This window comes from Rhamphochromis longiceps, linkage group LG19 (genome assembly GCF_057381845.1).
Source record: "Rhamphochromis longiceps isolate RC_006_pf linkage group LG19, R_longiceps_female_GT1.1, whole genome shotgun sequence".
Taxonomy (NCBI): Eukaryota; Metazoa; Chordata; class Actinopteri; order Cichliformes; family Cichlidae; genus Rhamphochromis; species Rhamphochromis longiceps.
The window spans coordinates 21,832,659-21,859,756 of NC_140575.1; the positions used below are offsets into that span (position 1 = coordinate 21,832,659).

Here is a 27,098-nt window from a genome sequence, read left to right on the forward strand (position 1 = left end):
ATAAAGAACAAGAAGTTAAAATAACTGTAATCTGTCTGTTATTTGTTTTTGTCTTTTTTCAACAGGATAGTGGGGATTATCCTCTCACCATGCCAGGACCTATGTGGAAAAAGTTCCGTTACAACTTCTGCGAATTTATCAGCGTTTTGATCCGCCAGTGTCAGTATAGCATCATCTATGACGAGTACATGATGGACACTGTGATCTCCCTCCTCACTGGACTGTCTGACTCTCAAGTGCGAGCCTTCAGGCACACCTCCACGTTGGCGGGTACCAACAACATGATATTTGTTTGAACTGCAAGCAGTAATTGTTCCAAAAATACCTCCACATGGGCTGATAACACAAGTAATATTACAGTGGGAGATAATAATTACGTTTGCTTAACACCGATCAAAATAAGCTCGTTGTGGTGATAAAGACAGAAAAACAACTAATAATTTGCTGCGTCGAGGTCTGTTTTGTGTCTTGTACTAACAGTTATTTATTAACTTTCTGCTGCTTGACATTGCACAGCTTAATCTGGACTTGTGCACACTTTTGTTAGGTAGATTGAAAGTGTATTTCCTAGGACGAAATGTCTAAAGGTTTTGAATGCTGTTATCTCTCCATAGCAATGAAGCTGATGACAGCACTGGTAAATGTAGCGCTGAACCTGAGCATTCACCAGGACAACACCCAGAGACAGTACGAGGCTGAGAGGAACAAGATAGCTGGCAAACGTGCCAACGAGAAGCTGGAACTGCTGCTACAGAAGAGGAAGGAGGTGCGTTTGGGTTCGATATCACAGGATTTACTTTTTAAGTGTCTCAGATTATCATAGGTGGTTGTGTGGTACTACTTAGCTGTAAATCCGAGTGTTTAACTTAGAGTCTTTCTTGTACAGCTCCAGGAAAACCAAGATGAAATAGAGAACATGATGAACTCCATCTTCAAGGGCATCTTTGTGCATCGTTACAGGTACACACTCTAAATGTTCCCTTCCTTAGTGATGAGGATTTAAGAGCAATATTGAAAGTATTTTGGTGATTCTGTTTTTCTTACTTTGTAGGGATGCGATCGCTGAAATTCGGGCCATCTGTATTGAGGAAATCGGCGTGTGGATGAAGATGTACAGCGACGCATTTCTTAATGATAGTTACCTAAAATATGTTGGTTGGACTCTACATGATAGAGTAAGCAAATTTAGGAGTTTTTGTACAACCCTTGGCTGATATTTACCACTGGATTTAATGTAAGGGGATGAATGATATTTTCACAGATACAGAATGGTAGATGTGTAGTCCACCACAGCAGGATTTTATTTAAGATGTTTGGCCTGCTTGAACCAATTTATTTGTTTTTTTTCTAGCAAGGAGAAGTGCGTCTGAAGTGCCTGAAGGCTCTGCAGAACCTGTACACAAACCGAGAACTGTTCCCCAAACTAGAGCTTTTCACTAACCGCTTCAAGGTAACGCTAGCAGCGAGAACTGAGGCTGCTTTCTTATAGCTCCACAGTAGACATGGGCAGTGTTTAGATTTTTTTTTTAGTTTTCTGAATTCTCTTTTGTTTCTCCTTATTTATTCTAGTTCTCTGCAGTTGTTTCTCTGCTCAACTTTATCTGTTTTGGCAGGACCGAATAGTATCAATGACACTGGATAAGGAGTATGACGTGGCTGTAGAGGCCATTAGATTGGTCACACTCATTCTGCAGTGAGTAGCTTTGATCTTTCTCTGTATTTTTGCATGCCTACATATGAAACTCTTTTTTTCTTTTTAGATTCTGGTCAGCATTTTAGCATAAGATTATATTTTGGCTATCATCACATGCTTAAGACGAGGATTATCATGTACTGAACACTCAGTTCCTGGGTTACTTTAGCTGAGGAGAGAATCTCAGTCACACTCACAAATAGATTTGGTAGTTTACTGTGAACTAGTTTAATAGTTTTTGATTGCTATTTCCTTTGACTTCTTTTTATATGCAATATTTTGTTAATTTTTAATTATTGCTTTCATCCTCTGGGCGTTTTCAGTTATTTCCCGTGTTTAATATTGTTCTCACAACCAGCTCTGATTGATTTAAACTTGATTAACCTGTGTGCAAATTGTCTGCTGCAGGGGCAGTGAAGATGCTTTGTCCAACGAGGACTGTGAGAATGTGTACCACCTGGTGTACTCTGCTCACCGGCCGGTCGCTGTTGCTGCTGGAGAGTTTCTTCACAGAAAGTGAGTCTAATTAGGGCATTTATGGTGTAATAACATTGTTAGTCTTCAATTTGTAAAACTCTTATTCTGTCTGTTTCTCACTCGCTGACAGATTATTCAGTCGCCATGACCCGCAAGCAGAAGAAGCGCTGGCTAAACGCAGAGGGAGGAGCAGTCCCAATGGGAATCTCATCCGTATGCTAGTGCTGTTCTTTTTGGAGAGTGAGGTAACGCTCATGAAAACACACATCTTATCAGCATACTGTGTGTTTTAGATGTTGGGCACTCACAAACACAAAGTAGTTCCAGAATGATGCCTGCAGATTGAAGTCTCTTTCAATGTGATTTTGTGTGTAGCTCCACGAGCATGCAGCTTACCTTGTCGACTCTCTGTGGGAAAGCTCTCAAGAGTTGCTGAAAGACTGGGAGTGTATGACTGAACTGCTGCTGGAGGAGCCCGTGCAGGGAGAAGAGAGTAAGGCACACAGTATTTCACACTGATCTTATTTCCTTTGGGAGAAGCTGAATCAAATAAAATACAACCGCTGAGAACCAGAGAGACGAGATGATGTAATAAAATCTTGTTCCCTGAAACTCTTCGCTCCCTTAATCCTTTTCTCTGTTTCCGACCTTTGCTGTCATTCGGTTTCTCTTTTGTTTCCTGTGTCTTTGTCTCTCCTCTGCTCAAACGTCTTCTGTTTTTCCCTGTAGTGTTGTCTGACAGGCAGGAGAGTGCGCTGATCGAGCTGATGGTGTGCACCATCCGACAGGCAGCAGAGGCACACCCACCTGTTGGCAGAGGCACTGGCAAACGGGTGTGTAAAGTATACACATATCATACTCCAGAAACACTCAGAGTATTCACTTTGAATGTTGCAGATGAAACCTTATACAGTCATGTGATAACCTTTACTGCTTCCATATGAGTTAACGGGGAGAGTACGAGCCAGGTGCTATTAATCAGATCCACTTGATTAATGGGTCATCAGCAAGTTTGAGCACATCTATAAAAGCTGAACATCTGGTAGTTTGCGGGTCTGGAGAATATGAGGTGTGTGTTAACGCTGCTGCAGTCCTCCCAGGATTGGGCATTCCAGAAAATTCATCCCAAGGTCACAGCATTCAAATCTCAGAGAGATTTCAAAAATTGCAACTCTAGAAGTACATCACAGGCAAAAATCGACAACACAATATGTAAAGACGTCTACACCTCAACTTGAATGAAATCCTGTGGCAGGATCTCAAGAAAGCTGTGCATAAAGAAATACCCGCAAACGTTAATGAACTGAATAAAGATCGTAAAGACACGTGGGGCAAAATTCCCCCACAGAAAATGATTGCTTCAAATTACAGCTGCTAAAAGTGTTTCTACAAGCTTTTGTATCACAAAGTGAACTTAGGGTTTCACAGGACTGTATGGAGTCCAGTAAAAACCTGCTTTTTCACATGACTGTACCTGCCAAGTGGGCATGTTGAAGAGGAATTCACTGTGATCTGAAATGTGATGATGTATTATACTTAAGTGTAAAAGCAGCCACCTTATTTACCAGAGTCTGTGTTAATGTGCTCATCTGTACTTTTGATTCTGTTGTATTGAACTTTTGTTGTTCTCCACTTTTTCAGATTTTTTTTAAAATATGTAATTATGTGCATAAAACTACAGCAAATAATTTTAGCAAGACGTTATGTGAATATGTTATGTTGTTAAACACAGAAATAGTAAGAATTTTCCTACTCATTAGTACCTTTTTTGGTCATATGAAGAGGGGAAAATAATTCAGTTTTTGGTCCCAACAAAAGAATCATTGATGTGTGTGGGTGTGTTTGTGTGTGTGTGTGTGTGTGTGTGTGTGTGTGTGTGTGTGTATATATATATATATATATATATATATATATATATATATATATATATATATATATATATATATATATATATATATATATATATATATATATATATTTATTTATTTTTTTGTCCAGGTGCTGACAGCAAAGGAGAGGAAGACCCAGATAGATGATAAGAACAAACTGACAGAGCACTTCATCATGGCTTTACCCATGCTGTTGTCCAAGGTAAGGCTTTTCTTAGCTTGCCCATGGCCATCAAGGGAGAGACCAGTGATAAATGACCTGGCTAGAAGACCGATCAGTTTGTCAAAATAAATGATCTGCTTGTGAGAATTGCTGCTGAATACTTTGCGCCCTCAATCTCTTAAGTCTGCTGGCTATATGTGTAAAATGTCACTCACTATTTCACTGAGAAACAGAAGCCAAGCGTTGCATGCTGATTGATGGGTCTTTCTTTCCCGTTTTAGTCCTTCTGTGCTAGTTTTGTAACTTTTTTTTCCCTCATACACTATTTTTTTTTTTTTTGTCATCTTTATTTAATTCTCATCTCTCCGTTACTTTGCCCAAAGTACCAGGCAGACTCAGAGAAGGTAGCCAACCTGCTGCAAATCCCCCAGTACTTTGACCTGGACGTGTACAGCGCTGGGCGTATGGAGAAGCACTTGGACGCCTTATTAAAGCAGATCCGTCTGGTTGTGGAGAAGCACATAGAGGCCGATGTGCTTGAGGCCTGCAGCAAGACATATAGCATCCTCTGCTCTGAAGAGTACACCATCATGAACCGTGTGGACATTGCCCGATCACAGCTTATTGACGAGATGACCGATCGTTTTGCACACTCGGTCGAAGAGCTGCTGCAAGAGGTATCGGGCAAAGTAGCTGGCTGGGTAGACTATTAGAAACCGGGCACTATTTGTGCCCATTTGAGTCTTGTATACTAACAGATGTTGGTTATTGCAGGCTGAGGAGGCAGACGATGACGATATCTACAATGTGTTATCTACACTCAAGCGACTCACAGCCTTCCACAAGTATGATCTGCAGCTGTTTCAAGATAAAAATATGGATTATTATCATTGGTTACTTTGGCTGACAATCATTACAGAATCTGAGATTATTAGCTTAGCATACCAGATAAGGTTTGTGTAAATCTGTAGGGAGACATTTAGTTCGCATTTTTGTATTGTAAGAATTATTATTCATTCATTCATTCATTCATTCATTCATTCATTCATTCATTCAGTGTTTTGGAAGAAATTTTCCACCAAATAAATGTGATCATTTCATTGTGTGCTCTTCTCGTTTTCTCCTTCAGTGCCCATGATTTGACACGATGGGATTTGTTTGGGAATTGCTACCGGCTGCTGAAAGCGGGCATCGAGCAGGGCTCCATGCCAGAGCAGATAGCTGTCCAAGCCCTGCAGTGCTCCCACTACTCCATCCTGTGGCAGCTGGTCAAGATCACAGAGGGGGTTCCCAGCAAGGTGCTCAACCGGCCTCACTAACAGACCGCACTCAGAGTTTAGCTTTATCATTGGTCAGTGGCTCAGAGTGAATGCTGCCATGTCTAAGCATCAGTGGCCCAGAGGGACAAGAGCTTATCTGTATTTCTGCAGAGCGGGGTGGCTTAGTGTAGAAATCCATCTCACTGTCAGACAGCCCCAGTCCTCAGTCTGGGACTCACCCCAAATCTGTCTCATTTAACACTTAAACACCTTACCAAGACTTCAGCTCCCATTATAGGATATAACTTATCTGGAACATTGTTGAAAACATCAAAAGTGTTGCTGAATTATTATTCATAATATTCCTTCATTCATACTGATAGGATGACAAAGACAGCTAGCCTGACTGTCACAGCTGTTCATTAGCGACTCTTGCTAAAGTACTCATTATTTTGGCTGATTATCAATGTCTGTGTGATGTTCCCTGTGTGCAGGATGACCTGGTGGCTCTCAGGAGAGTGGTCAAGTCTTTCCTGGCAGTGTGTCAGCAGTGCCTGTCCAATGTCAACACACCGGTTAAAGAGCAGGTAACAGATGCTATTGTGTCACGAGTAACAGAAAAGCTTTGAAATCAACGTTGTCTCTCGATTTATGTAAAGGATGCATGTTTTCTGTTATCTCTACATATCATTATTTTGTTTTTTGAAATATTGACTCTTTGGTCAAGCTGTGACAATATTGCTGTTTCTTGTTTAGGCATTCATGCTTCTCTGTGACCTGTTGATGATCTTCAGTCACCAGCTGATTTCTGGTGGCAGAGAAGGCCTCCAGCCACTGGTGTTTAACCCAGACAGCACTCTGCAAAACGAGCTGCTAAACTTCGTCTTAGACCACGTCTTCATCGACCAGGATGATGAGAGTCAGAGCATGGGTGAGAGAGAAGTTAGATCGGATCATGTTGTGGTTTCTGTTTCAGATCCAAGAAGATTTTAACTGTTAAGGTTGAGAGAAGGTAGGGAGCTTTGTCATTGTTGTCCACTACTGTCTTTGTGCCTGCAGAGGGAGATGAGGAGGATGAAGCCAACAAGATCGAGGCTCTCCATAAGAGGAGAAACCTGCTTGCAGCTTTCTGTAAACTCATCATCTACGACATTGTAGACATGCCTGCTGCTGCTGACATCTTCAAACACTATATGAAGGTTTGTGTGTAGCATGCATGCTGAAAAATAATAACCAGCTGATAGTTTAAAAGAGAGAAAACTTTGGAAAAAAACAAATATGGTGAGATAAAAAGCCATCACAACAATTTCAGTACTAGTAACAATATCTTTGTTTCGCTCTGACACTTATGTTAATGTTAGCATTATGATATAAATGTGGCTACTTCTGAGACAACAATGGAGCTGATTTACTGTGGAATTGAAAAAAAATGGTTTTAATTCACCTAAATTTACCTTTGATGCAAATCTGAGTGTGATATGAGATTCAGTGCATTAATTCAGACAACTTGGGCGAATTAACAGTTTCGTTTCTCTGCCTCAGTATTATAATGACTATGGCGACATCATCAAGGAGACTCTCAGTAAAACCAGACAGACGGACAAAATCCTCTGTGCCAAGACACTCATCCTCAGTCTGCAGCAGGTGAGACAGTGATGGTGCTTTTTACACAGCTTCCTTCTGTGTACTTCTGTGTTACAAGTGCTCTCCTGTGCATACCCACTAACTCCTATGCACTCATATGTGTGTTGCAGCTGTTCAATGAGCTGCTGCAGGATCAGGGTCCCAACCTGGACCGAACGTCTTCTCACGTGAGCGGCATCAAGGAGCTCGCCCGGCGCTTTGCCCTCACCTTTGGCCTGGATCAGATCAAGACCAGAGAGGCTGTCGCCACGCTACACAAGTGAGATCACGAGCGCTGTGGTGTCTCTGTAAACGGAAGCTGTAGATTGATACTTGTAGCATAAATTAAAAGAGTATGAGTGATTCCAATTTGTCTTTACATTGAAATACCAATAATTGATGCAGGATTTTGGTTAATTCTTGCATGTTCGGGATGTGAAATTAAATAATTTTAACAACTTATTCAAGCCTGCGAGCAAAACGTTAAGTAAACTTTTACCGACCAGTTTTAGAATCACATAGGAAGCATAAAGCAGACACAAGTTTTTATTTGCTTTTAAAGTTACATGAATTAAGTTAGTACAAAAAATACACCGTTAATAATTAATCAGGGTAGATTGAGGTTAAAAGAGTCTTTGTTATATACACCAACTGTTTGTAAAGTTGTAGTACTCGTGTAACTTTGTGTTGCTTTCTTTATTGTCATCTCTCATTGTTTCTCCTCTCTGTTGTCTTTCCATTGTGTCAGGGATGGAATAGAGTTTGCATTTAAGTACCAGAATCCTCGAGGACCAGAGTTTCCTCCTATAAACTTGGCCTTCCTGGAAGTCCTGAGTGAATTCTCCTCGAAATTAATCCGCCAGGACAAAAAGACAGTGTAAGTACTTCAATCCAATTTATCATCAGCTAATACTCCAGCTTTTATATACCTATGTTCCCCTGCTCCACCACAGCTGGTAGCTCCACATGTTTGATTCGGCACAGTTTTTATGTTGGATGGCCTTCCTGACAAAACCCCAACGGGATTTGTGTCAAAGAAAAAGGATAATGCTATAAAATGCTGCTGCCTCCACAGCCACTCGTACCTGGAGAAGTTCATGTCAGAGTCGATGTCAGAGCGTCGGGAGGACGTGTGGCTGCCGCTGATTTCCTACAGAAACAGCCTGCTGACAGGAGGAGACGAGGACCACATGTCTGTTACGTCAGGCTCAAGCAGCAAGACCGGCTCAGTCCGCAGCAAGAAGGGTCGACCGCCACTCCACAAGAAACGTATTGAGGGTGAGCAGAGATGAAGGATTGCCCATTTTATTGGGGTGGCCTAACTGAACTTGATCTCTTAAAGGAGATGAGACACTTACTCCTGCTGCTGAAACTGAAATTACTCTGTTTGCTTCATATTCAGAGGAGAGTAGCGTAGAGGGCTCGTGGATGATGCGCAATGACACCCTGCAGACACCCGGGGCACTTCAGACTCCTCAGCTCACCTCAACAGTCCTCAGAGAGAACAGACCAGCAGAGCACATGCCTGACCCAGACTCAGAGCCAGGATCAGAGAACGATTACGTACACAAGTGGGTTCATGCACATGTTGTCCGTAGGTGCACATGCACATAGAAACGTTAGCCCAGTTTTTAAAGTTACAAGACAGCAGCAGAACTAATGGACATGTGTCTTCGTTTGTCCTCAGTCCTCAGATGCAGATGTCATGGCTCGGCCAGCAGAAGATAGAAGAGGTGAATAGGAAGGACCGAACAGGCATGAACTACATCAAGTCTCGCAGCAATCAGGGTGTCCGGCAGACTGTGTAAGTGTGTATTTTGCTCATAAACCGTAAGCGTACTGTGAAGATGTTGGGTAAAAGTGGAAACACAAATTCTGTCCAAACCTTTATCCACCCTAAAAGTCACAGTAACCAAAATATCGTAACCTGGCATTCCCTTTCAGGCGTGGGCTGATGGAGGATGACGCGGAGCCAATCTTTGAAGATGTGATGATGTCATCGCGGGGCCAGCTGGAGGACATGAACGAGGAGTTTGAAGACACCATGGTGATCGACCTGGTCAGTTATAAACTATTCATTTAGTTGATACGAGGTTTCAGGGGTTTTTTCTCGTTCTGGTTGTGACATGGCTTCTTACAAAATATTTGACCTTTTACAGCCACCTTCAAGGAACAGACGTGAAAGAGCGGAATTAAGACCGGACTTCTTTGACTCTGCAGCGATGATTGAAGATGAGTCGGTAAGTTATGATTTGCCAACTAAATATCGAAAAGAAAACTGAACAAAATAAAAATAAAATAGTAATAAGTTAGACTATAGGTAATGAAGGATAAGAGGAGAAATTAAGCATTCAAAAGCACAGAAAAACTGATTTAAAGAAGTCCTTTCTCTAACAAATTTCAGCTTCTGTTTAAAATATATCTGATTGGCTAACATTTCCAAGATATATAATTTTTTCATACGTTACACTCATGTGCATTAATCACAGATTATAAGCTTATGTCTTCTATGTCATCTGTTTATGGTTACTTGTTTTTTGTTTTTTTTTACTTCAGCTGAGCACTTAAAGTTTTTTATGTAGTTTTATTAATTCAAACAAGGGCTTTCAATCTAACAATGCACACACAATATTATGACATATAGACATGCAGGTTTCACTTATAGATGTTCCACAAACAGACTATTTAATGATGAAAAGTATTATATTAGTATTTTAAAAAAATAAGTACTGTAAATTTGCACCAGCGGATTTCAGTTCCTGCTTCTAAGAAGGTCAAATCCAAAGCCAGAGTAGAGGTCAAATAGATGCATTTCATCAATCAGCACAATTGTTGGATGGATAGTTTCTGAAAAGTTGCCATTGGAACAATAACACCTGTTAACATTTGGAATATTTTTACCAAAATTCTGGCATCAAAGTGTATTTTAGTTAATTCTCGTGGTAATTAAGAACTTTTGATCTTAGAAATGGCTAAGCAAACCAACAATTTTAAGCATCAAAATCAGTTTCACTGATTAAAAATTAATTAAGTTATTCTGAAAGCATTTTGGCTTTTTCACAGTACAGACATAAAGGTGAGATTTTAAAGTCCCTGCATATAAAGTGAACTTCAGTAGCAAAAGAGCAAACACTGCTGCACTTTTTATATAGAGCATGTACTTTTTCTTCTTCTTCTTTTTTTGGGGGGGAAGGTTTTCTGACTTTCTCCTCTTCATTGTTCCAGGGATTCAGCATGCCCATGTTCTGATCTGGAAACTGGAAAAGATCCTAAGATCAGGATGCTAATCAGGAGTAAACGGAAGAGGAAGGTTTAGCCCAGATCACCTGCCAATCAAGACTCGTAAGATGAAGAAAAAAATCATTTTTGAAGTACTTTTCTTTCTCTGTAAGACATGATGGAAGGATGCTTTTCAAGAGGATCTTCTGAAACTGCAGGATCTCACCTGGAGGCAAGGATCCGCCCTCTTCAGTCAGGCGGATCGGAGGATCCACAGTGTAGTCTGAACTATTCAAGAGCCTTGTCCTGCTTGTATTCTTCCTCCTCTTCCTCTTCAGCCTGTTGGTTTAGCATTTGTTAGCAGTACCTCTGATGGCGCTCTGGCTGCATAATCCTGCAGCCGGCCGACAAGTACTCGCAGTTTTTACAGCCCTCCCCCCTCGCCTCCCCCCGTTACACACATGTACAGTTGTTTGCTTCGGCTCCCAGTCTGCAGCGTAACACTCTGTACAGCCCCCACCCCCCTCTTTTGGTGTTGCACTTCACCCCATCTTAAATCCAACTAAATGTTCTATATCTTTGCTCTTAATACCACCCACTGCCCCGTCTCCTCTCTCTGCCATCTCTGAGTCGTCGTATGTGTTGGTGCTGGTGCGTGATATGCGTGTGAAGTGTTGGTGGTGACCTCGGTTAGGCAGTGGGATGTGCACACAGAGGTCGACAGCTGTACACCGACCTGGAGGACGTGATGCAGCTGCCGTGTGTGCATGTGGTGTCAAAGCAAAGAGAGAGTTGTGTTATTTAACAGTGAAGATGCACATCTGACCGACCACGGAGAGAATCCACACCTTAAATCTTCTGCACACACAACCCTCCAACCCCTAAATAGCGGCTTTTTGAACTAATTTTAAAAAAGTTAAAAAAAAAAAAGACATATTTTCAATTCTGTAGCTTTAGTACTAAAGTTTTAAATCAAGTGTGTTTTTGTTTTTGTCTGATGTTTGTACAGCTCTTTCTTGAATATGTACCTTGTTTGTTGCCAAATTGTGGCCTACATACTAAAAAGTATATTCTAGCCCCTCCCCTCCACACCTGTAAGTCATATCCAACGGATACCGATGATACCAGCTTCCAAGCGCTGTAGGTCTGATTGCAATCGTTTCGCAGTTCACTCTTCAGTTTGTTCATTTTACAGGTGAAAACATTTTGCTACCTGCAATCAGTGTTAACAGACTCAGAAGATGGAAAACTTGTTGTTCATATCCAGTGCAGTGATGGATCTTTATGTATGACAGATTTGTTTGAATGTGTTTTGAATGTGTTCAGCCATGCCGCCACCACCCCAGTTCAATATTTACAACCTTTATTCACTGGCTGGTTTGCAGTCCTGTAAAAATCAAAGACAATTGGATCTTTTCTGCAGTGCAGTTGACATCATTTGCCCCAAAATACTGTAAAAGCCTGTTTGTTTTTTTTCTGTGAACCTAAATTCTTTTTAATAAAATAAAATCTGTAATCAATTCATGGGCTGGTGTCTGTTGTTGTCAGATACAGTTTTCCACTTGTGTGTTTAATGTGAAGAATGAACAGTTAACCTTCCTTAAAACCACAATATGGATTTCTTTTTTTTAGATTATTGAATATATTAGGCCTTTGTCAGAGTCCTAGTTTTATATCTTATAGGTCTTCTGAATAGGCACACATTAACCGAAGGTACAATATATAGACAAGTCTTAAGCCACCTGAGCATGACTTTTTTTGCCCATTCATCTAGAAGAGCATTTCCGAGGTCGGACCTGGATGTTAGACGAGACGTCCTGGCTGACGGTATCCATTCTAGTTCAAGCTGAAGGTGTTTGATGGGGGTTGAGGTCAGAGCTCTGCATGGGTCAGTCCGGTTTCTTCACATCAGACTCATCCAACTATGCCTTTATGGACCCTGCTTTGTTTAGTAGGTTACAGTCATGCTACAATAGAAAATGTGTCTCCTCAAACTGTCTACACAAAGTTGGAAGGATACAATTGTCCATAATGCCTTGGCAAGCTGAAACGCTAAGATTCACTGGAACATAGAGGCCAAAGCCAAAACGGTGACCAAGAGCAAGGTTATTATAGTTAACTAAAATTAGATTTAAAATATTTTAGCTAACCCATATCCTTAATTTTAGTATTTGATAGTTTAGTAAAAATGTTATAGTTTGCCTGATGAGGTATTGATGGACACAAAGTTGACTATGGAAACTGAAACTAAATTTAAAAAAAAAACAGAGTCAAAATGTATCGATTAAGTGTAGTTCATCAATTTTGTACACAGGCTGGCCCTCAGACTTTATGCCCTTTAAGTCGTTGAAAACTGTGACCGGTTCAGCTATGACCATTTACCCTTAAACTATGAGACTACACCAGCTCCATCCCATTGTGTGTCTGTTGTGGGAGCTGGATCTGATCATGCACACTTAAAAGAATGGCTGAGATTCCACTAGATATGATCCAGCGTCTCTGGCAATAATGACTTTTAAAACAAAGAAAATGAATAAACACGCAGAATATTGAGGCCATGATTTATTTTACAGATGACAGTACAGAGCCTGCCACAGAGAAAAGGCACAGTTCCTGTTGGTAAGGACGTCTCCTTGACCTAAATGGAGGACATCAAATGCTTTAGGTGCCTTTTGAAAGCACCAACTGTAAAAAAACTGATATATAGTATATGAACAACTCTGAAAACATTGCACATGATAACAAACTTTAGTTTGTTTGCATTTGCTGCTAACACTAAATCTCTGGCCTCTTAGATAGCCATATCAACAGTAGTTGCCAATATGACCACTGTGTGTGACTACGGGGTCATTTATTTCAGATGTTTTTAGGGATTTAATATAAACTATAAAGTAGTAAAGATACACATTCTGATTTTGTTGCAAGTGCTCCAAATACAAAATCAATTATACTTAACAGAAATCAGGAGTGATCTTCACTTGCTGCTTTCAGTGGAGTGGTAAACTAAATCTAATAGACAGGCTCCCAATATCACGGGGTACCGTTAAAGGTGGGTGAGAGAAAACAGTGAAAACTGAGTTTGCTGATCTGCTGTCTGCAAAAACCCCCAATTTCATTTGAAATGTAAAAGTCAATACAAATGCCTTTCCATAGCGTTAGTGTGGAGAACATTTTCACAGAGGAATGTTGGCATGCTTCTTCCAGGGGTTGACCTGCTTCTTGCTGGCTAGCACCTCTAGATCTTGGCAGATCTTTTTGCGAGTTGTCGCTGGCTCGATGATGTCATCCACAAAACCTAAAACAAGCACAGTCGGATAAAGATGTACTCGGTTTGTTGCCGCATACACTGTCAGCAGATAAAGAGCAGGAACAGTCAAAAAAAAAAAAAAAAAAAGCAGATTTACCTCTGACAGCAGCTGGGAAAGGGTTAGCAAACTTCTCCACGTATTCAGCCTCTGCTTCTGCCTGGTTCTCCTTTCCTCTGAAGATAATCTGAACGGCACCCTGAGGAAAAAAAAGAAATTAAAACTGTAAAAATAAAGGAAGCAGAGAGAAAGGGACAAACAAAAAACCTAGAGGTAATGTGTACCTTGGCACCCATGACGGCGACCTCAGCTGTAGGCCAGGCGTAGTTCACGTCTCCTCTCAAGTGTTTTGAGCTCATCACATCATAGGCTCCTCCGTACGCCTGGGATGCAAAGACCAAAATAAAAGGATTAATTCAGCAACAAGCAGCATTTCAGACAGTAAATGAATGCAGATGTAAAATAATCAAAACTGATAAAATGCTAAGTTAGCTGTTTGTTTTTTTGTAGCCGATTCAGACAAAAGATTCCAGTGAAATTATTACAGAGGCTTTTATTCTGAAAAAAAAAAAAACACTGGGGTGTTGAGTTATCATCACTGCTCGCAGTTCAACGTGGCAGTGAACTTGGAGGTGCTTTTTGTAGGCAGGGCATTATACAACAAACAGCTGAGCCAGATGTGCAATAGAAACCTCACACACCTTTCTGGTAATGATGGTTATTTTTGGGACTGTGGCCTCTGCAAAAGCAAAAAGCAGTTTGGCTCCGTGTCGGATGATGCCTCCGTACTCCTGAGCTGTGCCTGTTGAGAGAAAACACAGCAGTTCTATTGGATAGGGGTTCAGACTATCAGATTTTCTACAGGTGGTCTGTTCAGTCTCATCCAACTCACCGGAGAATCACTGGTCGTTAAACTAAACCGATTAAATCATGAACTTCAGCATGGCAAACATGCCCTGCACATAACTGCAGCCTGTGTGTACATGCATGAGGATATTATCCAAGAATACCTGGCAGGAAGCCTGGCACATCCACAAACGTGATGATGGGAATGTTGAAAGCATCACAGAAGCGAACAAATCGGGCTCCCTTCACTGAGGAGTTGATGTCCAAACAGCCTGACAAACAAGACAAGTACAAAATGGATTGAATGGATTGAGGGTTTTTTTTTTTAACTGTTAGTTATTCACATATTTTTCTTACCTGAAGCTACTTTAGGCTGATTACCCACAATGCCCACAGTGCGTCCATTCATACGGGCAAATCCCACCACAATGTTTTTGGCGTAGTTGGGCATGATCTCAAAGAATTCCCTCTCATCTACTATCTGATTAAGAAAAAGAACTTTTTTTTTTAAACACACACAAAAAGGAAATGAGATGTTGTGGTACATATTAGAAGGTGTATGTTTGTGCGCATACTGCATGAATTATGTCCAACATGTCGTAGGCTTTAGTTGACTCTAAAGGGACGATGTTGTCCAATGATGGTACCAGACGGTCGCTGAAAAACAAATGAGACATCAGACAAAAAAGGATGGGATTTGTGATTAGTTCAATGAGGGCAAAGGTTACTGCCTACCTAGAGTCATGGGACTCCCTGATAGGTGCGGGATCCTGATTGCTAAGTGGCAGGAAGTTGAAAAACTCTCGCAGGTTGAGCAAAGCCTCAATATCATTCTCAAAAGCACGGTGAGCCACACCTACGAAAAAGCAATAAGACATTTTAACGAGAGTTTCTCTCAGACGAGTTAAACACCCTGACTTGAGCAGTAATGCTTGATTAGATTTCATTTGCTAAACAGATTTAAAAAGATGCTGTGAAAAAGTCTTAAACCACCCCTCATTTCTGTATATTGTGCTGGGAAAATAGGCAAAAGAAACATGCAAACAAGAATGAAAACTGCATAAAGCAAAAGCAGGTTTGCACAATTCTAACAAGCCTGAAAGTCAATATTTGGTATGACTACCTTTATTTTTCCAACACAGCATGAACTTAAGTAAGGTTTCTTTAAGTAGTCTTCAGAATTCCTGAAGGACATTCAAAGCTCTTCTTTGGATGTTGGCAGCTTTTTGTTCAATTCTCTGTCAACATTCTCCCATACTCCTTCAATAAGGTTGAGGTCCAGCTTCCATTGTGTGTTGGCAGGGATCACTGTTGTACTAAAAAATGAAGTTCATGCCAATCAGATGCTTTCCAGATGGTCATGTACGATGGATCATGAACTACATTCTTTTTCTGTGTTCATAATTCCATCAATCCAGACAAAATCTCCAAAACCACTGGCTGAAATTCATCCCCAAACCACGAAAGATCCTCCACTGTGTTTTACAGATGGCTGTAAACTGTGTCAGGTCTCTTTTTTCCAATTTCTTAATGACTTTCACATACAGTTTATTTGCAGCAAATAGTTTTTAGGCCTGTTATTTCTTGTTTTGTTCTACACTTATTCAGTTTTTGGAAATCACTTCTTAGTGCAAAACATAGAATTTTATGCATGCCAAAGTGTTTAAAAGTGTTTAAAAAATTCACACACACATTCACACACTGGTGATGGCAAGCTACATTGTAGCCACAGCCACCCTGGGGCGCACTGACAGAGGCGAGGCTGCCGGACACTGGCGCCACCGGGCCCTCTGACCACCACCAGTAGGCAACGGGTGAAGTGTCTTGCCCAAGGACACAACGACCGAGACTGTCCAAGCCGGGGCTCGAACTGGCAACCTTCCGATTACAAGGCGAACTCCCAACTCTTGAGCCACAATCGCCCCAAAGGTGGAAATGAAGGGTGGCTCAAGACAGGCTCACACTGGTAAATATGACAAACCTAAAGCCAGTGCTGGTAAAGCACCAGTGATTGCTACAGCTTAGTTTACAAAACTCTTCAACATCCACACATCTAAAAAGAGTCTGACCGGACACGGTGGTATGAGTTTTGGCTCCACCAAGCTCCTCCTGAGTCACATCTTCATTGGTGACAGACTTGACAACATCAGGCCCTGTGATGAACAGGTATGACGTGTCCTAAACACACAAACACAAATGTTTCTGTGCTTATTGGAATTGAATGCATCTCTTCTCTAAACACAAAATAGCATTTGCGTGCCAGTTTGGAAATATTTCAGGACTTTTTCATATTTCTTGCAGCTTAAATAGCATAAAACTAATATTTTACCTACAGTGGATTTTACTGTGTCAGCTACATACCTTAACCATGAAGGTGAAATCTGTGAGAGCAGGAGAGTACACGGCTCCTCCTGCACACGGACCCATGATGAGGGAGATCTGAGGGATGACTCCTGAAGCCATCACGTTCCTCTGGAAACAAGAACACGTACAGTGTCAGAAATACGACACCAGCTGTTGATGATGAGTTTACGGACATGACTCCCGCCATTTATGTGGAATGTTAAACCGAAAAGAATTTAGGGCTTCAAGCTTCTGAGCTCAAAAAATCGTCAGGTGCAAAACTTGACATTTTAAAATTGATTTACATGAAAAGGTCTGCACAAAAATATATAAATGAAATACCAGGAATATATCTGCATATCCAGCTAGAGATTCCACTCCTTCCTGGATCCGAGCTCCTCCAGAGTCGTTCAGCCCGATTACCGGAGCCCCGACCGTCATGGCCTGGTCCATGATCTGACCACAGATTTAAAAGTGGCACATCAAATGAGGAAATGACCAAAGACAAACACACCCATACAGATGCTAACTTGCTCACAGCTGACAAACACGATGTTTAATGTTACTGTGAAACATCTGTATACCTTACATATCTTCTGTGCGTGAGCTCCAGACAGACTTCCGCCAAAAACTGTGAAGTCCTGCAAAAAACACAGAGTGCAAGACAAAGAGATTGTCACATAAAATCGAGTTGCCACATATAGTTTTTCTGTACAATGAATGAACACTGTACCTGACTGAAAACATAAACGAGCCTGCCATTGATTCTACCTCGGCCTGTCACAACGCTGTCACCGGGGAACTATGAGAGAAAAAAAATGATCAAAATTCACTGAAAATGTCGCAAAATAAGAAACACGCTGCTGCAAGAGGTATTTGTGCACGACCTGATACCTTGTTTCTGTCCTGCTCCATGCCGAAGTCGGCGCAACGGTGTTCCACAAACATGTCCGTCTCTACAAAGGATTCAGGGTCAAGCAGTAGTTGCACTCGCTCCCTGGCTGTCAGCTTACCCTGGACCGCATCACAATGGTAAATTTATTACAGTCATGCATCAGATATGTCACCGATCAGAAAGTTTGCCTGCCACACTGCAAAAGCTATGGTTTTGAAATGTCTGGTTGCTTTAGATCAATGTTTCAAGTGTTGCATACCATAAGCAAAGCTGCCTCTTTATAGGAGTTTACTTCCCTAATTTGTCAGGTCTTATTTAATCCCTTACCAGTTTGTGAGCTGTTTAATTGTCAGAGGTTTATCCCAATCTCATAAAATAAATCATTACATATACCTTAAAAACATTTGTTATTGTGAAGTTTGTTGTTTAAATAAAATTAACCCTTTCAGGGCTAAAACAAATAATAACAATGATAATAATAAACTTTTGTTTAAGAGGTGTGAGAGAGACCAGCAAAACAAACAAGCCCCTGCGCCTGACATTTAAAGCACCAACCTCCTGGCTGCCAATGCATTTGAAGCATATGATATTATACAATTAAAAGAAATATGTGTTAATATATAAAAAATAACAGCCTCGGTCTGCGATAGCTGATTTTACCCTTTTATGTTGTGCCTCTATCCTTTGCTGACCTCCCCCCTGCAGTGCCGCCTCTCGCTTCTGGTCAATCCTCTCTTTAACGGACAGGTGGCTGACGGAGTACCAGCGGCACGACCGATGCAAACTCGTCTGCGGTACTGTTACCGATACTGCGCCATATTTTACTCGCGCCACGCTCCTTAAGGACACCTTAAAACCATTTATCAGTCCGCAACTGCTTCGAGCAACACTGATGGCCGCCATCATTGCTGTTCGTGTAAGCTCTTCTTCTTTAGTGTTTAATGTCTGTTGACAAGCCAGCGTTGGGGCGCCACCAAGTGGAATGGAGTGTGGCTCGGGAGACGATCAATAAAGAGGGAGGAAAACCCCTTTCTGAGCTTAATTTTAAGTTAAACATGTTTTTTTTTTCACATCTTACTTGCTGTTTGTTATATCCGTTTACTTCAATAGAACTGTCAGGGGATATAGTGCATACTAACAAACGATCTGCTACACTGTTCTTATGTATTTCACTAAATTCATAGGAGCCATCTGTCAGTATCAAAACACTAGGCCTGCAGAATCTATATAGTTCTGAACTATGCACTAGAATCAGGAAAGACTGAAACCATTGAGCTATACTTGTAAATAGCACAGTTTTTGCTCTTTGCCTTTATATCACCCCAAACAAATGAGGTTTTATCTTAAGATGTGCCGAAGCCTTCAAATACTCCTGAGATGTGTCACAATAACATCTGGAATATAACTCAGTAATTCCATCATTTAATTTAAAGGATTCTTAAAGGGGCCTTTGTGTTTAGTTTGCATGTCTGAGTGACTCTGCAAGCCTCCAACTCCAGTTCAAAAATAGGCATGCTAGCTCAGCTGGTGTAGTTGTGGATGTGAAGGTGAATGGTTTCCTGTCTCTAAGCATCAGCCCTGCAATAGACTTACAAATGTCCTCTTGCTATAGATGTGTGGGAGAGAGTGTCCTGCTTTTCTGCATTATTGTGTGGCATGGGAGCTTCTCTGTGGTAGAGAGGAAGGCTCTGCTGAGGGTGGTGAAAGCTGCATAGACTATTGTTTGTAGCAGCTGCCCCCACCACCACCACCACAGACGTCACCAGCAGATGCAGGGAAATTGCCTCCTCTTTCTTGAAAGACTCCCCTTCAGGCAGGAAGCTGTGATCTAGAGCAGAACCACCAGACTAAGGAAGGATCTTTTTCCCAGAGGCTGTAAGACTTTTAAACTCTGCTGGTGCTCTGTAATCTCTGCTACAGCCAGAGGTAACAGATGTGATAAATCACTTGTGTCTTTGCACTACCCTCTTCACATGTTTGTTTTATGTCTTATTTGTACTTAATATTTCCTATTTAAAATAATAAAAAGAAAAACCTGACATGATTGCAAATTTTAATTTCAGCTCATGAGAATACATGTGCTGGAAATACAATGAAAACCCTATAAATCCTTAAATCCTTTGCCCGATAACAGCTGGGATAGACTCCAGCCCAGCTGCAATCCTGACCTGGATGAGCAGTAGAGAATGGCTTCTTAAAAGCTTCCCCCCCCTATTTCCAGGTGTATCCCTGAAACCCCAGAATAAAGTATATATTTTATATTTTGACATTTGTTCTCAGATTATTTATATAGTCCACTATATTAAATCATATGACACATAGATGTCTATACTTGCTCAAATGCTGTCCATGCCCCAAATAGGGAAATTTTTGTGATCTTCTGCTGCCTTGAAAAACAGATGACTTGAGGATTTTTGGTTTAGTTATTTCAGTTTAAATCCCCATTTGTGTGCATATTTTTTACTTCATCTACTGCAGCTGTGAGCTGATTTTTCTTTGTCGTGTTTTATACACTTTGCTCAACCTGGGAAAATAATGTAGTTGGTCATTATTTTCTGCAAGTTCTAGCACAACAGCGGGCGGGGAGTCAAATGATGAAATTTTGACCAATAGCGAAAGGGGGGCGAGCTCGTGCAGCCAATCAGAAAACAGAAAGTCCTCGCAACAGCTGGTGGGCAGGAGCTCTGCCCATCTTGGATGTCATGTTACAGGGAGTTTATATTGTAAAGCAGACCTTCCTGCCAGCTTTAGCGCTGTCACTCTACAATTGCAGGGTTATTTATGTCTCAACCACGAATTTGAAAATAATGAATTCACAAAATACATAAAAATTATACCTGCCCTAAACGTAGTTTTTAAGCGATTCCAAAATACGATTTAAATACAAAGTGGCATTTTTCTCTTACCCCCAACTTCATGATCACCAAATTGCATGTCAAGTATAACAGTTAAAATAAGTTGTAAATCCACCTTTTCTGTTTTTGTTTTGTTAATACATGTCTCTTCGAACAGTTACATACGTTTTTTTTAACATCTTCATATGCTCTGCACCTTGTGTATATGCGCATTCCCGTAAAACGAGGAGACAAAACAGTGAGATGGCACGACAAAGAAGAAGTAATTTGACATGAGTCTTGTGCTAACACCACGGGTGTACCAAAGGTCAGTCATCTTTGACATATTTTGTATTTTTAGCTATATCTTTTCTGACTCGACTGAGTGTGACACTCTAACCTTAAGGAAGTTTTTCCACCCTCTTATTAAAATAAAAATACATTTTAAGTAGCGTGTTGCTACGTAGTTTATGACCAATTATAATCGTTACAGTGAGGAAATAAAGCGATGGAGGACACGGGAAAGGCGCTGCGGTAACCACGGTAACTAGTGGAAATCTCGCGTGATGATCATGCCTGTCGATAGGGGTTTATGCGAGGAAAAGTGGAAAATCGAATGATTGATGCATTTGCAAAACGGCAAGTTAGCTATGTTTCGGTCACCTCTCTCCGAGCATTACAGCAAAACGTACCAAAATTGCAGAATTTTTCTTAGCCGGTCGCATTTTGCTCCTACGTGCGACGTATAAAGCCACCCAGGGGGGTTAGTGATACGGTTGACTCTTCGCTAGCTAAATCGACTAGCCATGCTAACGCTAGCTGGTTAGCTTTGTTTACATCAAGTGCGCGCCTGGAATCTGTTAACGGATTTCTGACCCGGCGAATTCATGATCTCGCCAGTCCGTTGTTCAGTTAAACATCGACGAGGATACTGGGTTGTAGAGTAGACTGGCTCTATGGCTATCATCGATGATCTCTTGTGCAAAACGTCCGGCTGATGCAGTAAGCTAATGTTAGCTACGTAATGCTAACCTTTTAATTATGGGTGATTTGCTCATTCGAGTCAGCGTTTGCCCTTAGACTTTGTTGGAGATGAGTATAATTATAACTCTAATAGGTCCGAATTAACAGGAACTGTAACTGCGATATGAAAGAGTTCGCTGGTTAAATGTAATGACTGCGAACCGGTGATGCTAACCTTAGGTAGCCACCTGCCAAGCTAGCTAACGTGCTCGTTTAGCGATAACCGCCTCACCATGGTCGTTGTTTCATATTGTATATATTACTGATTCATGATTAACATCTCTTTTGACACACTGGAGTGACTGATTGTTGCGTCGCTAGAACAATTTGCATCCCCTCCATCACCCTGAGGCTGGGCTCTCTTTACGTTGCGACGAGCCGCTGGATTTTTTTCCTTCCTCGGACCGTGTTTCCCTGAGGCTGCGGAGCACATCGCCATGAACCCGGTTAATACAACCGCTCTCTACGTGTCTGCCAGCCGGGCCGTGCTGCAGTGCGACCCGCGGCAGCCTCATTCCTTCGCAGAGATGTACAAACTACTGCCCTTCTTCCGAAAGTCCCTCGCATGTCTTGTCTGTGGTAAGTGATTTGAGAATATTATAGCAACACAACACACTTTCAGTCCAGCTTTAATGTTATTTGCGACACTGTATTCAGTTTTGAGCCATACATTGGCTGAATTGTATTAAAAAATAATTACCATTAATATTGACTGAAGTGTCCGTGGGTGTGCGTGTGATCGCAGCAGTTGTGACACGATTTGTCGCTCTTGTCTCCGTGGTCTCCTTGGCAACCGAGGCTGGAGCACCAGTCATCCGTCCTCTTGACAAGACAGATGACTGCTCCGTTGTTGTGCCTGCTGCAGAGCCATGTGTTTCTTATTCATGCTTTATTTACCAGCCCGCTTAGCTAGTGGAATATATGAGCTGACACAGCTTGCACTGAGGAGACGGGCAATATTGACAGCTATGCGCGACAACATTTTTGACCTTTCCCTATTATTTGACAGTGGTTTTGCTATGCTTAATTCTCCTGTGAAATATTCAGTCAGAATTACATGTTTGGTTATGTAAGCAGTAAATATCAATAATATTTCTGTTAAGCTCATTTGGTTCTTATTTGCTTGGTGCAGATATGGTTCTGGCTAGTTCAGTTGATATCTAGATTCCGAACAAGTCGTTGATAAATTGGTAAAAGTTCATTAACTGAACTTTTTATCAAATATTTTGATACCAACTTAATCAATTAAGCACTTGTTCCAGGTTTTTCACCTTTATGAATTGCAGCTTTCTCTGATTCATTTCACTTTGACTGGATCATTTTTTTGGGTCCTTGACTGTTGATCAGACAGAGCAGGATATTTTCCATCTCTGTGATGTTGTGGTAGTGATATATCATTATAGGATATAATATATGCTTATGCTGCTCCCTTGTCACATTTTTAATTTGGCAAAGCCGGTGCCTTTCCTGACCCAACCCCAAAGGGATTTGACTTTCCAGCTGGAATTGAACTGGGGACCTTTTGCTTGCCAAGTGAAAATCCACTATGCTATAGTTGTTAGTTTATAGCTGTTGTTGCTTTAAAAAATCACAAATGTATCTGTAAGAATTATAATTAAGAAATGGTTATTGTAGCTAATTGAGAATACAGCTGTTTCTATAAAGCTATGATTACGTGAGGTGGAGCTGAGTATAAATGTCTCATGGCCAGCTATATACTGTGCCATAGTAACTGTGCCTTTGTTCAAAGGTACTAAACAGGTGGATTTTTTTTCTCATTTTTTTCTCAGGTAAACTGCTTCAGGATCCGATTTCTCAGACACATCCAGAGTGTCAGCATTATGTCTGCTTGGGCTGTAAAGGCCAGAAAATGCAGATAAGGCCATCATGCAGCCGTTGTAAGGACCACTCCTCCTTCCAGGAGAACAAACAGCTCTCTTTACTGGTGCAGTGTTACAGGAAGCTCTGCTTCTATGTAATTCATTCACCGTTGCTGTTGTGTGTCAGCAACCATGTAGGAGGGTCTCCAGAGGTAATGGCTTTGCTAGAAGAGGTGCTATTGTCGCACAAAGACGAGATGGAAGACCCAAGTCTAGTGCACGAAGATGTGAATCCCTCAGCTCCTGAGTCCCTTACGCCCACAGAGGCACCACCTGCTCCTGCAGAGCTCTCAGCTGTACCTCAGAGCTCTTCCTCTGATCCTCCCTGTTTCAACGGACCACAGGAATGCAATGGAGACGTGCTGGAGGATGTAGATCCCTCTTCTCCTGAGCTGGAGGTATGCGAGCTGGTAGAGGAGCAGGCACAGGCAGGCCTGTCTGTATCCAATACCGGTTGTGGAGGACTGGAACTGAGTCTGACCACTGGACGTTTAGCCCCAACACCAGGCACTGTGTGCTCACTCAGGGATGGGGATTCAAGTAGCAGGGAAGTGGAGGAGGGGGAGGTGTTGCTCCTCAGTGTGGAAGAGGTGTTACAGACATTGGATCCCCTTCAACCTGGTCGAGACTCTCTTCATACACAGCCGGTTAGGACACATACTCACACACACACAGCTATGGACAGAGCACACACTCAGATGTACATACAGCTGGATGCAGCTCACAACTACACACAGATTCAAACAGGCAGGACTAATACAGTGGCAGGCCATGGTGCTCACACACATACATCTTCCTTTGACCCTCCTTCAGCCTCCAAGCCCCCACCAGTCCGCCTTAACCGCAAACGATCTCATTCAGAGAGTGACAGGGAAAAAGTGAAACCTCTCCCGATTGCTTCTATCCTGCAGGGCTCTTCCTCAAACTCACACACTCCTAATCCCTCTCACACATTGCACACACATCCACCCACGCCTTCCCTAACAGTACCAGCACACACATACTCATCGCTTCCCAACGGAGCACCTCCTAAGCCCAGTCGACCTGCGCCGAACCACAATAAAGGTGCCAGGAAACATCCGGAGCCAAGCCCTAAGAAGCCACATGTCAAGGCTCGCACTGGTGGCGCTTCCAAGACAAAGGAAAGAAGCAAAGACCAGCGGTTGATGGCAGGCTGCCTGGTACCTCCAGCACCTGCGAGGCCTCCATATAAGAAGCCAGTGGAGAAGAAGGGCTGTAAATGTGGAAGAGCCACTCAGAATCCGTCTGTGTTGACCTGCAGGGGACAGCGTTGTCCCTGTTATTCAAACCGCAAGGTAAAACCATTAATCTATTAAATGAGCACATTATACGCTTAAAGATTAATGCTGTCATTATGTGAGTTTGTGTAGATTGTTCATGCTGCTATTTTATGTGTTAGTGTAAACATATGACAACGATGTTTTAGTACTTTTGTTTCTAACCCAAAGAAAACAAGTAATGGAAAAAATAGATGATGTATTAGTCTGCTGTTAGATGATATATTCATGATATATGATATATATAAATATTCAAACTTAGTAAAGGCAGGTTTTTGTATTCTTTTGTGACAGTATCAGAAACTGAGAGCTTTGCATCGTTTGTGCCACACTGGCCCTGTGTAGCTAGAGTAACGCTGTTGTCTGTTTTCTCTGATCTTTCGCAGGCATGCTTGGACTGCATCTGTCGAGGTTGCCAGAACTCCTACATGGCCAATGGTGAGAAAAAGCTCGAGGCCTTTGCAGTGCCAGAGAAGGCCTTAGAACAGACGCGGCTTACGCTTGGTATCAACCTCACCAGCATCACAGCAGCCGCCGCCCTCCGCAACCCGGCAACCACCAGCATCCGCGCAAACACCCTCCTCAATGTTGCCACCGCAACAGGGACCCCCGTTTCGACAGCTTTCCTGTCCCCCAGCCCCCCACAAGAGCCCAACTATGAGGAGAGCCTCGAGTTGCTGATCGGCTGAGAGGCTGGGACTCCAAAAATAGACAGCATGGTGCTGATAGAATGTGACAACTCATCATTGTCTGTCAGAAAACGTGTACCTACCCCATTGAGGGGAAGGAAATCTAAGGCAGCTATGGGTCTGTCCTGTCCTGTAATCTGCTTTCCTTCTGTGTCAGAAAATGCTGAGTAGTACGACTAGCATGGGTGTGCCAAAGCCTCCTGTATTGTGCCTGTGTGCCAGTGTTTATTGTTGCCTGTCTCTAGTTAACACTTAAACTCGGTTCTTAGGCTGTTCTGTACATCACAGGTGCTTTTTTTTTTCCATTCATAGACCAGACATACTCTAAGAGGCAATAGAAACTTATCACAGGTTTTGTTTGTGTGTACACTCACAAGTATTCGAGTATCTGTGAATCCCCCCTACCCCCCACATTTGGTGCAACAACAACTACATCATCATCATATCAAGGTTACAGCATTTTTCATGTTTGAGTATTAGTCCTTAAGCTTTAGAAATACATAATTTGTGTCAGGACAGCCCTTACTAATCTTTAACCCTCTGTGTGTTCACACCATAATTGTGAAGGACTCTTGTGACTTATATATGTAGATCGTATGTCTCACACAAGACTGTATGCCTTTTCTAGCTCATTAATTCACTCAATCCAAGTACTGTCGGATGTTAACGAATTTGTCTTAATGAACTTGACTGATGCAGGCATTGTACAGGCAGCAAGATAATGTCAAAGCACTTGGCTGGTTCCACAGTTTGTGAGTGTAAGTGTGTGTGTGAGTGAGTGTGTGTAAGTGTTTGTGTGTATGTGCCTGGTGAGATTTACTGTAATGTCAGTGGGGAGGCGGTTGTTGGGTTGTGAGGACTTAGTCTGATTGATTGGCCAAATTACAACTAAAACCGTTCTTAGCATAGCAATAGGAGCACCAACACGGAGGCTCCCAGCTCCAGTGCACGCACACACAGTTGTTTACAGTATTGCCGTTTTAGACTTCAGCTGACTGTCTTCAAAAACAGTTACTGTTATGCTTTGGTTATGGGATTGTACATGACTCTGTGTGTATAGATAAACCGAAGCCATAGGTCGTCATTTACAAGATAAAATATGCTCTGTCCATGGATTTTTTCCCCCACACACTTGTAGTGTTCAGACTGATCGGAGACCAACTCAGAGACTATTTTTGATACCAAGCGTTTAAGATTTGGTACCACTGTCTTTCCTTTTGGTTAAATCACAATGAAGCCCTCCCATAACTCAACATGCTGTGTTGTCCGCGTTTGTGTTTACTGTCTCGGCTGTAACTACAATATGTTTGTTAGTCCAGTCCAGTGACCAAAAAGAGACTGCAGGCCACCCACACACCTTGGTGGTTCTTTATTGGCAAGAAATTAGAAGGCGGATTATAATATGACCTATCTTCCTGTGTGTGTGTGTGTGTGTGTGTGTGTGTGTGTGTGTTTCAAAATGTATTTCTTTTGGGCATTACTTGAACCCTGATTAAGTTTTTGGTATTGATTTTTTTTTTAACTGTAAAAACTCTTGTTTGGGGAGTGACTATTATTGCTGAAACATTCACTGCCATATTATGGAAACATGTACTACAACATGAATTAAACGATAGTTTTTTACTTTTTCAGTATTGTCTTAAAATTTAATTAACCATGAAC

At 41.8% G+C, this 27,098-nt stretch overlaps 3 protein-coding genes across 3 annotated transcripts in view; 2 read left to right on the plus strand and 1 right to left on the minus strand.

Moving 5' to 3' along the window:
• stag1a (STAG1 cohesin complex component a) overlaps window positions 1-10,904 on the plus strand; it is a 37,765-nt gene extending 26,861 nt beyond the window's left edge. Inside the window, exons 7-32 of the mRNA XM_085391161.1 lie at window positions 66-270; window positions 615-766; window positions 887-960; window positions 1,052-1,175; window positions 1,352-1,450; window positions 1,614-1,693; window positions 2,102-2,209; window positions 2,301-2,415; window positions 2,546-2,663; window positions 2,900-3,003; window positions 4,169-4,261; window positions 4,606-4,899; window positions 4,997-5,067; window positions 5,352-5,520; window positions 5,976-6,068; window positions 6,238-6,412; window positions 6,541-6,680; window positions 7,024-7,125; window positions 7,236-7,384; window positions 7,853-7,981; window positions 8,180-8,382; window positions 8,507-8,675; window positions 8,792-8,908; window positions 9,049-9,163; window positions 9,264-9,344; window positions 10,330-10,904. Of these exons, the coding sequence (XP_085247287.1) occupies window positions 66-270; window positions 615-766; window positions 887-960; window positions 1,052-1,175; window positions 1,352-1,450; window positions 1,614-1,693; window positions 2,102-2,209; window positions 2,301-2,415; window positions 2,546-2,663; window positions 2,900-3,003; window positions 4,169-4,261; window positions 4,606-4,899; window positions 4,997-5,067; window positions 5,352-5,520; window positions 5,976-6,068; window positions 6,238-6,412; window positions 6,541-6,680; window positions 7,024-7,125; window positions 7,236-7,384; window positions 7,853-7,981; window positions 8,180-8,382; window positions 8,507-8,675; window positions 8,792-8,908; window positions 9,049-9,163; window positions 9,264-9,344; window positions 10,330-10,353 (3,303 nt within the window). The 3' untranslated portion in view covers window positions 10,354-10,904. The remainder of the gene's footprint in view (window positions 1-65; window positions 271-614; window positions 767-886; window positions 961-1,051; window positions 1,176-1,351; window positions 1,451-1,613; window positions 1,694-2,101; window positions 2,210-2,300; window positions 2,416-2,545; window positions 2,664-2,899; window positions 3,004-4,168; window positions 4,262-4,605; window positions 4,900-4,996; window positions 5,068-5,351; window positions 5,521-5,975; window positions 6,069-6,237; window positions 6,413-6,540; window positions 6,681-7,023; window positions 7,126-7,235; window positions 7,385-7,852; window positions 7,982-8,179; window positions 8,383-8,506; window positions 8,676-8,791; window positions 8,909-9,048; window positions 9,164-9,263; window positions 9,345-10,329) is intronic.
• A 1,966-nt stretch (window positions 10,905-12,870) lies between these two features.
• On the minus strand, window positions 12,871-18,648 carry pccb (propionyl-CoA carboxylase subunit beta). The gene is made up of 15 exons (XM_085390663.1): window positions 18,373-18,648; window positions 17,712-17,831; window positions 17,551-17,619; window positions 17,402-17,458; window positions 17,160-17,273; window positions 16,836-16,946; window positions 16,544-16,652; window positions 15,210-15,330; window positions 15,050-15,131; window positions 14,832-14,955; window positions 14,639-14,746; window positions 14,330-14,430; window positions 13,913-14,011; window positions 13,728-13,827; window positions 12,871-13,618 (listed from the first exon to the last, which is right to left on the minus strand). Exons 1-15 carry the CDS (start codon window positions 18,616-18,618, stop codon window positions 13,497-13,499), a joined length of 1,683 nt encoding a protein of 560 aa, XP_085246789.1. The 5' UTR covers window positions 18,619-18,648; the 3' UTR covers window positions 12,871-13,496.
• Window positions 18,649-21,081: 2,433 nt separating this feature from the next.
• On the plus strand, window positions 21,082-27,031 carry msl2a (MSL complex subunit 2a). The gene is made up of 3 exons (XM_085390662.1): window positions 21,082-22,148; window positions 23,360-24,765; window positions 25,134-27,031. Exons 1-3 carry the CDS (start codon window positions 22,007-22,009, stop codon window positions 25,434-25,436), a joined length of 1,851 nt encoding a protein of 616 aa, XP_085246788.1. The 5' UTR covers window positions 21,082-22,006; the 3' UTR covers window positions 25,437-27,031.
• Window positions 27,032-27,098: the final 67 nt, after the last annotated feature.